The 12,618-nt window shown below is 28.2% G+C and overlaps 1 protein-coding gene across 1 annotated transcript in view; it reads left to right on the top strand.

Moving 5' to 3' along the window:
- The first annotated feature begins 1,292 nt into the window (after positions 1-1,292).
- LOC107450802 (acid-sensing ion channel 4-A) overlaps positions 1,293-12,618 on the top strand; it is a 44,807-nt gene continuing 33,481 nt past the window's right edge. The window contains exons 1-4 of the mRNA XM_071188430.2: positions 1,293-1,636; positions 2,543-2,881; positions 10,261-10,432; positions 11,767-11,903. Of these exons, the coding sequence (XP_071044531.1) occupies positions 2,551-2,881; positions 10,261-10,432; positions 11,767-11,903 (640 nt within the window). The 5' untranslated portion in view covers positions 1,293-1,636; positions 2,543-2,550. The remainder of the gene's footprint in view (positions 1,637-2,542; positions 2,882-10,260; positions 10,433-11,766; positions 11,904-12,618) is intronic.

Here is a 12,618-nt window from a genome sequence, read left to right on the forward strand (position 1 = left end):
CTTTCTATGCAACTCAAATGTGGGTTAGTTCCATCAAAAGTCCTCCACAAAGGGTTTGTCATAATGCTTGATTCAAGAGTTCTCTGGTCTTCTGGATTGGGCTTAAAAATACAAAATTGCAGTATTGATTGTCGTAAAATTGGAATTGGATCAGCTGTTTACCACGGGTTTTAAAAATTAAATAAAATAAGACGTAGCTCGGTCACACGCAGCAACACTACACCAATTAAACTCCTTTCTCTGGTATGCTCAATCCCCAGACTTGTCACCGAATGAGCATGACTAGGGATGACACTTGAATGACAAGTGTCCCACTTGGGATGACAAGTTGGACAGACTCCGAATTTAGCCTATTTAGCGATGTTTTTACGTGACTGTGGAATGAGATGCCGCAGATCATCATACGGGTCTCGTATCCCTCAATGTCCGAAAGTATCATATCATACATACGCTAGAAATTGCTTAAGAGAGTACAAAAATCTCCGTATATTTGTATCTTTTCCTGCAATAACTTATTAATTTTCTTTGATTTTTTTTTAATCACTTACTTATATCAACGTCGTACTTAGGTAATTTCGTTTTATTCCGGCAACTCTTTCATGGATTGCAATTTCTATTTTTATGACAATGAGTGTAATTAAAGAAAATAGTTAAAATTATAAAGGTTAATTCTGACATTCTTATGGTTAAATTCTCTGATATTTTTGTTTTTTATGAGAAAATGTTTTCTTAAAAAGTGGTCTATTACTTCCAAGCTATTGAACAAATTTTTTGAAAGGACTTTATAGCTTTTTTATTAAACAGTATACATTGTTAAATACTACATAATACTCAGTATTTTGTCAACAGTGGAATTATGTTTCTAGGTTGACGTTTTCAAGAAATCCGAGTTTTTCGGTGAATTTTTTTTTCTACAGTTTTATTTATTCTTCATTATTTTATTAAATATTATTATGTTTTTATTTCTTTATTAATTTTGAAATTATTAATTAATTGGTTTATTTTTACATTTGTTGTAACAATCACATCCTATAATAGTAATTTCACTGGCGTGACATAATTTGGTTCAATATTAGTGCTAAAATGTCTTTAGTGCAAAATGCTCTTATTTTTCGAATGGTTCTAAAAATGCATCTGAAATTTTTAAAAACGCACCTGAAAAAAGGACAATGAATGCATTTTTTCAAAAATTTATTAAGAAAATTGAAAAATACAGTTGTTAAATTTGAGATTCAAAGGACAAATAAATTTTTATTAAGATATTAGTTTTTATAACAAAAATAAACAAATTTCACCACTTATCCAATTGTGATTAAAGAAAAGTTAAGTTTTTTTTTTCTTTTTGTGAGTTATGAATCATTTTTAGTCCCTTATAGGAGGCGTTTCTCTTAAGGTTTCGGTATCCGTAGCAACGCTTAAGATGAGCCAATCAAAAATTGTTGAAACATCTAGAAACTGCCTATGAACATTATATTTCTTCGAAAGAAAACTTACAGAAAATATTTTTCAATAAGTAAACTAACAAACGAAAGTTTGTTTTATTTGGAATAAGTACATACATAAACGGAAGGAAGAAGTTATTAAAAAATCTTCTCGACAACCATTTTTTTCAGCACATTTCGCTTAACCATTTAAGGTAAGAACTGCTAAGAAATACTTTTTAGTAAAAACAAATTTGTTTTAAAAATTGGAAACTGGTACTACTTATTAAAACTATGTATGTAAATCTTGTAAAAATATATCAAAATAATGAAAAATAATTTGTAGAGTTCTGGATAGAAAATTCAACCTAGTATATTTACTTATTTAACTTTTTTCTCTCTTCATTATCTTCTTTTTCGTTTACATTAATTTTTTTTTCATCCTTTCTTGCAAACATTTATAAATATTTCATTTGTATGCTAGTTTATCCACTTACACAAAATCACAATTGTGCATGAACTCTCCACTTTATGACTACCTAAAATAATAAATAGATAAAGTGCAAATTTGTAAGATAAAAATCGTCAGTCAATGAATTTATGAAACCAATGAAATCATCAAATAGTCATGAAATGAATTTTCAAATTCATTATGATGCATAGAACAAAAAGGTTTAATAGCAAATGTTTCAATGCATTTTATGGAAAACAGTTTTATAATTCATAAGGATTTATAAATTCAAATAAATTCCTTTTTTAATAAATTAAAATAAATTTTAAAATGTTCAAAAATTTCCACTTCGTGAAATTGAGAGAGAGCATTCATTAGTTCTGTAACGCTTTGCTATAAATTTAGTTAGATATGGAGGAAAAATTAATTCTTTAATCTTTTTCATCTATCTTATGTAACATTAATTACAAATATTATTATATCAAACATGTTACTTAAAAGATCAAAAGCAATAAGGTATAATACCAACCCCTAAGTATGAAAATAGTTCGTGAACATACAAATCTGATCATTGCGTAAGAAGTTAGTTAGGGAGTAGCTTTATTTGTACATTTCATGCTTTTTGTACATTTCATAAATGTTTTATACCGTGAAATATTTGAATTTTCAGGTCATGACATGTCCCTAGAGACAACAAATGATCTTTGGGTAGATTATGCATCCCAAGCAACCACTCATGGTCTACGAAGGATAGTTGAAAGCAGAAAAACTGGATGGAAAATTTTCTGGGTTATTATTTTTTTAATAGCCCTAGCTGCTTGCACATATCATTGTTCGTTTCTAATACGAAAGTATTTAAATTTTGCCAAAGTAACAACAGCTGAAGAAATTCATTCTAGAGAACTTGATTTTCCTGCTTTGACGGTCTGCAATTTAAATATATTAAAGAAATCTTTCTTTGATGACCAGTTAGCAAAAAATCAAAATTCCACTTATAATAGAGATAAAGGTACGTTCTTTTGATATTTTTAACGTATTTGCTTAGATTAAAATAGAATATGCTTTTTAAACGAGGTATCTTTCAAGATGCGAAATATTCTTCATGCACAAACCAATTTTTTTAACCATTTCTATCAATACCAGGAGCTCATTTTCAAAACACATTGCAAATAAATTTATATCACATTTTGAAAACTTGATATAAACTATAGTAAAATTGAAAAAAAAATTAAACTTTATTTCAAATAAAATACTTTATTGAATTAATTTTATGGAATTAATTGTGCTTAATTAATTGTTCTTCTTCTTTCTCCTTTCAAATCCCCATTTCTAGCCTAGAAACAAGGTCCATGAGTTTGTTCGCCTTTAAAAAGTCTAAAACAAGTAAGGGTCTTTCTATAAGGTCTTGTTTTAAAAGACCGAGGCAGTCCAGTAGATGTTCAGGGGATGCCTGGACCGAAGAGCACTTGGTACAGAGGGCAAAACACACAAATTAACTGTACTTAATTGTGCTGAATTTTCCAAAAAAGTCCGTACATTTTTAAAATTTTTACGTAAATTTGCAATTTTGATCAAAACGAAGGTCAGAAATGGCGATAAAATCTCGATATAGAAATTAAAAAAATATTTATTAAAGTTAGAAATTCTTAACTGTTTTTTAAAACTCACTATTTGAAGTTCCAACTTATTTATAATTTTGATTGAAACAGATATTTTTGTCAGATAATAGGTCTCTTTGGAATCTTGTAAGCATATACACTCTTGTCTATAAATTACTGCAAATTGAGGATAATTCAGAATCACGTAGAAATTGAATTCTATTGTAAAAATTACACTCGAATTACACACATCTTCAGAAAAAAACATCAAATTACAGAAAGCCACCAGATGACGCCGATAGTATATAAGGAATAGTGGCAAAGAAATAAAATTGTTCACAAGCGTTCTGTAAGCCACACATTGCCATAACCGAATAGTTATGACACAGAGGAGGCATGAAGATGATTTTTTACGAGGTAGAATTATCTGCTGCCTGTAATATAACTCGATAATTTTATACTCAACATGTCTAGGCATCGTACGAACTGCATTTCATCACATGGAAGACATGTGATGTATTAACCATCATACCAACCATTAAGTTCTTGTAAAGGAGATATTTTTTATAATTGACCCAGCGAGTAAAGGTTTTATGAATGGTATCATGCATTATACACCAATTTTTTTGTCCATTATCTTTTGTTTAACAAATAGGCTTTATATATTAAGTCGCGTTTGTTCTGTTTCTGTAGCTTTATTTGCTGATTTTAACCTTAATTTATTAAAATGAGTGTATCGGTCACTCGCATTAACTTAGTTTTCTGGTTTTTAGAAAAAAATTATACGTCAGTATCTTGTTTTTTGCAAAAGCAATAATTTCTGCCCCTGTACTCTTACCGAAAAAATTACCATACTATCGGCAAACTTTTAAACTTGGATGTCACTTTAAATGCGTGCATAAAAAATGGATATAGCTCAAAATGCGTAATTAAGAAATTAAAATAAAATATGAAAATAATAATAAATCTTAATATATCTATGCATATCTTACAAAAAATTTCTTAAACTAAACCTGTTTCATAATTTTGAGTAAAAGAAATTTGACTAGCTTTAATATAGTTTCATAGATTTAATATAGTAGTAAAATTTAAAATTTGGCCCCTCTCTGACTGAACTATTGTCTATTCTAGATTACTGCTACCCCCTCCGTATTTTGAGGTTTACGATTCCAAATCCGTTGGAAATAAAGTAAAATTTCATTTTTTTTGCCTGATTTCGTAACTTTAATTATTCTAACTGCAGTTCCTCGAAATAAATAGTATATTCAAGATTTAGTTCTCAAAACATAAAGAATGTTTATCTGTACAAGAATCATCAGATCAAAAGTTATGCAGTCGTTTCTTTCAATTTTGTGCATTGTATAAAATCCCCGCATATTTCAACGCTATTCAAAAGTTTGCATTGCTGTCCAGATCTGAATCCTCTCTAGTAAGTCTGAAATGTTCTTGATTGAGCAATTTCAATTTTCAACTTTCTCAGTAGCTTTTCGGAGCTACAAATGGCCTTAATGGAGTGCAATTTATTGTTATGAGATTTTAAATTTATTAATCTCCTCAACAGAATGAGAGTTTTTCATGAGACTTGCATTACCAAGAGGATGCCCCTCCACAAGTGTTAATGCCCATTAAACAATCATAGGTTAGATCTTTAAGATGGTTACTTAAAAGAAGTTTGTTACTATGAAGTAATTTCACTTCATCAAGAGTAGTATATTTCCTCTTCATATTTTGGTCTATTTAGATAAAATAAGTTCTTCGGGAGATATATTTTGACGTACACTTTGTAACGAAGATGTTAAACACATGACTAAACTAGGCCTAGTTAAAAAATTCGTGATCATGAAATTGAAAGGATGAAGAAAAAAAAATTGAAGAAAAGTAGAATTAAAATAAGAGGCCCACTTTGGAATGATGTTGAAGATAGCAAGCTATCTCAACTGCTGTAGCCATGGTATGAAATGGATAAGAAGAAATTAGAATAGTAATGTGGATGAATCGAGAGACAGTCTGTGAACTACTAATAAAAACATCAATGTCTATTTATTGCTTTACCATGGAATAAAGAGGATGAAAAAGATTGAAAAAATTTGAATCAAGTGAAAAGCTGTCTGTGGAATAACAGTAAGAAGAATTAATTTTATCGGCTGCTAATAAAATCAAGAAGTATCGAAGCTTATTATGAGGAATTACCAACATTAATCACACAAGAAAATTACCCTTAATAATTTTTGCTCCAATGATCAGTTTTTCATGCATTAAAAAACCAATATTAATAGCTATAAGGTTTATCTGAAATAGGCTAATTAGCTAGGGCCAACTATTAGTTAAGTTACGGAATCAGACACAAAAACTTATTTGCTAAGATTATATATATTTTCTTTTCGTCCGATGTGAGTTTTGATTTTTGAACTCATTGAAAGTTTGGGTACCAATAATTAAGTCAGAGGAACAGTTGAAAAATCGGGCACCTTTCAACTTTTTACATAATTCAGTAACTATTTCCGTTAATTTAAAACATTTTTTTTTAATTATTATATAGTTCGATAATCTAAAGAAGATTTCATATAAAAAATATTTGATAGGAATAATTCATATATTTTTATGTCTTTATGAAATACTGGTAAAAAAACTTAATCTTTTAAATGTGAAAATTTTTTCATCATTTTAACTACATAATTTTAAATTACTAAAAAATCTAAATTCGATTAAAACATGTTTAATTTTGAGAAAAGAAAATTTAAAGTTCAACTTTTTAGAATTTTTACATCTCAGAAATAACATCACCGATTTTGATCAAAACTTGTATTTTTTCATTAAAAATTAAATATTTTAAATTGATGTAAGAATTTGTGTACTTTATAACTCTAAATATTTTCCACCATTATTAGTTAAATGCTAAAAGAAGTAATAAAGAGTAAATTAAATTTATTATTTTTTGCACGGCATTTCAATTGCGTGCAAAAAAAAGTATCATTCGCTAAAAAGGTTTTCGATGTATGGCAAAGTATGGAAAAGGTTAAAATATGGAATTTTTAATATACAGAGTGCAAAATAAAAAACTGACTAACTGACTAACTTTTGTTTTCAAGGTCGGATCTCCACTTTCTAGGACTCAATCTTAATGGTTCAAGGGGGTGACCTCAAATATGCTAATAAATTATTGAGGATGATATTTTGAGTTACGAAATCAGACACAAAAACGTACTTCCTCTGAATAAATAACATTTTTTGTTTTTGACGCATTCGAATTTCTGACTCTCGAAATATAGGGGTTAACCTTAATCTGAGAAATATTGTCCCAATAGTTTAATCAGGAGAGCGGTCCGAAGTTTGGCCCCTTAACGTTAACTTTACTTTTTACGTATTTTACCATACCTCGAAAATTTCTTAAGCGCATCAAAAGATTTTACCATGCAATTACAGAATTCTTTTATTCAAAGAAATCGCCATGCAAAATATTACTTTTAGTAAACATTCGTAATTTAAATGAATAAAAGTCAAAAACATTTTGAACTGTAAAGCATGCAATTTTCAAGAATACTATTTTGAACTGGAAAATGCAAAATTGAGCGAAATCTGTCGAATAGTTTATAATAATTAATCTAATTTTTAATCTAATTTTAGAACATTTTTAATTTGATTTCTCAGAAATTATTTACAACGGGGAGGAAAAGTTCTAAATATGCTTTTAATCATTTTAATTTAATTTTCTTAAATAAACTCATGATGGATATATTTTCCCCATTTTGCAATGTCTTTCAATGCATGTAAAATACATGCACGCCACCCAGTTACAAAGTTTTCGTGTTGTTGAAAGGATTTTGAAAGATAAATGTTTTTATAAACCTTAATGAAGCCTGATGATTTTCTGTCTACTATGTAGTATTCTAATCATATATGGCAACGTTACTTTCAATAAGTAACGAGTAAAAAGTACAAGTAGATGTACAAGTACTAAACAAAAAAAGTAGCGATTTAAAAGTACATTTCTGGGAAATCCAAAACTCAAAGTAACCTAAAATTTTATTGAATAATATTCTTATGTTCTTTAATGTTTTTGCAAAATTTTTGTTATTTATTTAATTATTTTTAATTTTGAAAGTTATGGACATTAATTTATTTTTAAATTCGGAAGAATATTGTAATATAATTTTATAATATAATCGTATAATATAATTTCAAAATCAAATATAATTTTAATGTCAAACTTTTTATGGATTTGCAGGAAAAAGAAATTTTATCTATTGATTTTAATTTTCAGTTTATTATTTTTATTTATTTAAATTACCATTGCTTTAAAATGGTTTTACTCTATAGAAACGCGCTTTAAAAGCACAAACATAAACAAAGCGAACACGAGGTTTCAGATAGCTTTGTGATCTTTGAGCTAGTAAAAAATATTTGAATGTGCAGTATAAGTTGAAACAGAACAGTCTACAGTTTTATTTGTAACAATGGCTAATGCTGAAGTCATACGAGAAAATCATTTTCCGAACATTTCTGCCAAACGGAATAATTAAAATTTGTAAACGAATTTTAGTATCTGCAGCTAAATTAATACCTTCTAGTTTTCAAGAGTTAAAATAGTAATTATAATAGTTTTCAATAGCACAAATAGTTCTGAAGTTCTTAGAGATTTGACTGGGCGTTGTTTGGTACCAGACCTGCAGCAAACAATAAATCGTCCAGCGATTTCGCATCGCGAAACCTCGAAAATGAATGAAAATAACTTGCTAATTAGTATTTTTATTCATTTTGCAAAATAATTGCATTTCGAAAGTGGTGTCACTGAGTCTGCTGCGAGAATTTCTCGGAACGTGCTTAGCCACGCTGAATAAGCGCTCCACGGGAGCACTAGAAGGTACTGCGGTAATAATTTCACAAATAATTTTTTTACGATTGGATATCGATTCAAAATTGATATGCTTTCCGTTTCGACATTTGAGCTCATGTACGCCATAAATTCTTCTGTCGCTGGTGATTGGCATGATGTTTTCAGCTTTAGAAAATTGAAAATCCCTGGGTTTTTTCTGTTACGTTATTAGTTATAGCAGGGTGTTTAGCTTGAACAATTCTTTCCAATTTTTTTGTAGCCTCCTCCCTAGCTATTTCTTCCAACCAATTAGATTTGAGGCAAGGTACCAGACCTGCAGCAAACAATAAATCATCCAGCGATTTCACATCGCGAAACCTTTCGTAGTTCAAAAGAGCCGTCTTTTCCCTTTCCTGAAAGGGAAAGGACGGCTTTTTTGAACTGCGAAATGACAATTTTAAAATGTCAAAGTATTTAAACACGAAGTTATCTGTGAATGCATATATATTGCACATTAATTTTATAAATTAAAAAAACATAAGCATTTTTTTTAATTATTTTTTTTCTTACCGAAACTTACCGAGTTTTAGAAAAAGTAACGATTTCATTCGACATTTCCGTTACAAATACTTGTACTTTTTCCCTAAAAAAGTAACGAAAGTACAAGTAAAAGTACTAAATTTAAAAAGTAACGAAGTACAAGTAAAAGTACTAAATTTAAAAAGTAACGAAGTACAAGTAAAAGTACGTACTTTTTACTTGTACCACCGGTACAAGTAACGAAAGTAAAACTACTGCCATATATGATTCTAATATGTTTCAAATAAAGCTGAAATCTACAGATATGGAAAAACATTTAAAAGTAAAAAGTGTTCGAATTGAAGAAAGGTATTTCAACTTGGGATGCAGCTTTATTTAAAAAATAAATAGAAAAAACTTGATGGAAAGTAATTACCATATTTTGAATATAGAAAATTTCATTAAAATTACTATACACTTTTGTAAATTTCAACATGATTTAATTTGTGCTTAAAGTTGAAAAAAGTAGGAATGGTTAAAGCATGAGTAGCATGAATAGTTACTTGTACCAAGTAGGAATAGTTACAGTATCAACAATTTATGATGCGCACTAAAAAGAAAAATTCTGGCATGATATGATAAGTTTTTTATTTAAGAGGCCTCTACCATCGCCATCTTGGATTCAAGTAAAATTTTTCTGTTTTTTTTCATGATTTTTTTTTCTGTACTTAACAAATCTTTGATGATATTGCATTATTCATCAGCACACTATCATTTAAAAAAGGGGGGAAATAAAGGGATGCGATTTAATAGATTAGGAGAAGTAGCTCTTGATATTTTTTAGAACATGGTTGCAATTTTCCTCAAAAATTTCAAACAATTAAAATGCACGACTTGAGATTTTGAGTCAGGTCTTACAGCTGCACATTTGTCAGTTCTTTGATGTTTTAAAATTTAATTTTCCTGCAGCTTAAACTGAGTAAAACCAATTTTGATGATGCTAAAAATTCTTATGACGTAAATTTAACAAAAACATAGATATTTATTAGATAACAATACAAAGATATTAAATTTAAAAATAGAAAAATTTATGCTATTTAACTACTTTTCAAGAATTACTGATAGAAAACTGTATTGGTATAATTTCGACTAGAACAATTAAAAGAAAATCAGCACACGTTTTCTATCTCAAATTCTAATCAGATGACAGCCTTGTATTTCACAAGCTTCCAAAAATAGCAAATATTCACCATAAGTTTACTTTTTGAAGTTAAATAAAGATGATTAAAAGTATGTTTCGAATTTTTCGATCCAGAGACCTCAAGTTAGAATAAAAACGAAAAATTTGTGTACTTCGATTATTTGAAATAAATAATTCAACGCCAGTTACCTTTAAAAGTGCATAAAACTCAAAGATGTTCTAAGGCCTATCTAACATAGTTTCAATTTTATTAATAGGTTTTTGTTTCGAGTCTGAAAGCCAGTTTTTAAATGAAAGTCAAGCAAAAGATTTGAGTGATATATGGGGAAACCTTGGAATAACACTTCAACACCTTCAAACATATGGACATAAAGTGTATGATTTAATTGTGCAATGCACATATAATGCAAAAGATTGTTTTGACCAAAGGTATGATTTATGTTTAGTTTATTAAAATAAAAAGAAACTGCTAATAATTTCATTGAAATTCTTTTAGTAAATCAAATGGCTATTACACTCTCATGAATTGCCTTGATTTTTATAGCATAAAATACGTATAAAAAATAATCTTTTAATTCATTGCAACTTATTTTCTCAAGGTACTTTTAAAGTTTTAAACGAAAACTATTTTTAGAAACAGATAAATGCCCACAAAGTTTAGGGTTTCATTGTGAAGTGCACATATAACGCAAAAGATTAATTTAATTAAAAGTAAGAATTATATATAATTCATAAAAATAAAAAAACTATTAATCTTATTATAAATTTTTATTAAATAAAATGCGGTTAACACTCTCATAAATTTCATTAATATTTTATAGAATATAATACATACAAAATACCTTTTCATATCATTGCAATTTATTTTTTAAAAGCACTTGTAAAGCTTTAAATGAAAAAAATCCTACTAATTTATACAAAAAGTTTTAATTGCATTGAATAAGTAAAACTTTTGTAATAACTGAAATAAAGTTTACTTTTAAATGCATAAGGTGCATAAAAAAATAACCATTCTTTTCTTTAAAACATTGTTTTTATAGCATACCTAAATTACTTCTTTACCTTTTTTGAAGGATAAGACAATAAATGAGACAAAATTCTTCCGTCAGTAAACATAAATATCTATGTGGAGTGTTTTTTAGAGCAAAATATCTCAAATGAAACCTTTCTAGAAAAATATATTACTATGTAATTGTTTTATGTAATATACTTAACAGATTCTACATAAGCAACACCGAAAATAATCACTAGATAAGTCAATACAGCAATAATCTCTAGACCTGAAATCATTTTAAACATTTCCATGGAATATGTAATCCTTTTCTAATCTATACCATTTTCAGAAAATACTAACCTTTTGAAAAATGGTGATAAAGAAATACGTATTTTGATCAGAAATTTTATATCCTAACTGCATTATTTAAAAGTAATATTGTTTATAAAATAGGTTGAAAATTTTACGGAAATTAAAGAGAAATTCTGAGAAACCACTTTATTGATCACTAAAAAAGTGGGGATTCACTATGATATAAGGTAACAATTAGTGAGAAAAAACACACGTATTTAAAGTTAAGGAAATATTAGGTAACTGTTTCTTACTTACATTATGAATTTCATGCGGCAACACATTATAAATTTCAATCTAACTTACTTTCAGTAGTGATGGTGAGAATATAAATAATAATGCTTTTTATTTCTCAATTGAATAATATTTCGTATACACCCTTTCTATGTTTTTAAGATACTTTTTTTTGAATTTATAGTATTACAAAATATTTGCCACTAGTGACGGAAAATATAACAATCACTGATTACCCTTCAACAAGATTAGGTTATTGCCATACAATCAAATTGAATCAAAGCACACTCGGAAAAGTTAGACGAACAGGTCAAACTCTTGGTAAGTATCGAAATTTTTAACTACATTAATATAAATTCTAAATATAAATAGAGTAAGAGAAATGGATAAATATAACTGGCGAAGCAAATAAAATGAAGTATGAAAAATCAATTTTTATTAATTAATCTTGGTTCCTGCGAGCCAACTGTACCTATCTTGTTGAGTTTATATTAAACTCTAGATATTTCTTTCCCTTATTTCTGAGTTTTGTGCCATCAGTGCCAAGATAGAAAATCGTATCCAATCACATATTGCTATGTGATTCCCCATAGTCCAAGTGTTCTGTGTCTCTCCTCAAAACTTGTAACCCCTATGCTGAGTCATTCTTGACAAGCAAACTCAACTTCTAACAACTCAGTTAATGGTCTAATGGTTATGATTATTTCAGTACATGGTAGTCTCAAAAGTATTCTTTAAAAGATGTAATGGAATCTCAAAATTATTCTTTAAGACTTTTTTACAGAAGGCTCTAGCGTAAAAATTGTAAGTACTTGCATCAAAATAATTCAGTGCACCACCATTCAATTTCAATTATATATTAGATATTTGAAAATTGAACTACATATTTTATGTAGGTCATAAATGTAATTTATAAATTTTTTTCGGTACATACAGTTACTGGACAAACATTTTTAAAAAAAATTCACACAGTTATATTTTATAAGTTAAATATAAAAATCGTAATGTGTAAAAAAACGAAAACGAATAATATTAA

The sequence above is a fragment of the Parasteatoda tepidariorum genome, chromosome 12, assembly GCF_982258835.1.
Source record: "Parasteatoda tepidariorum strain Cologne lab strain chromosome 12, Ptep-v5.0, whole genome shotgun sequence".
In the NCBI taxonomy this organism is placed as follows: Eukaryota; Metazoa; Arthropoda; class Arachnida; order Araneae; family Theridiidae; genus Parasteatoda; species Parasteatoda tepidariorum.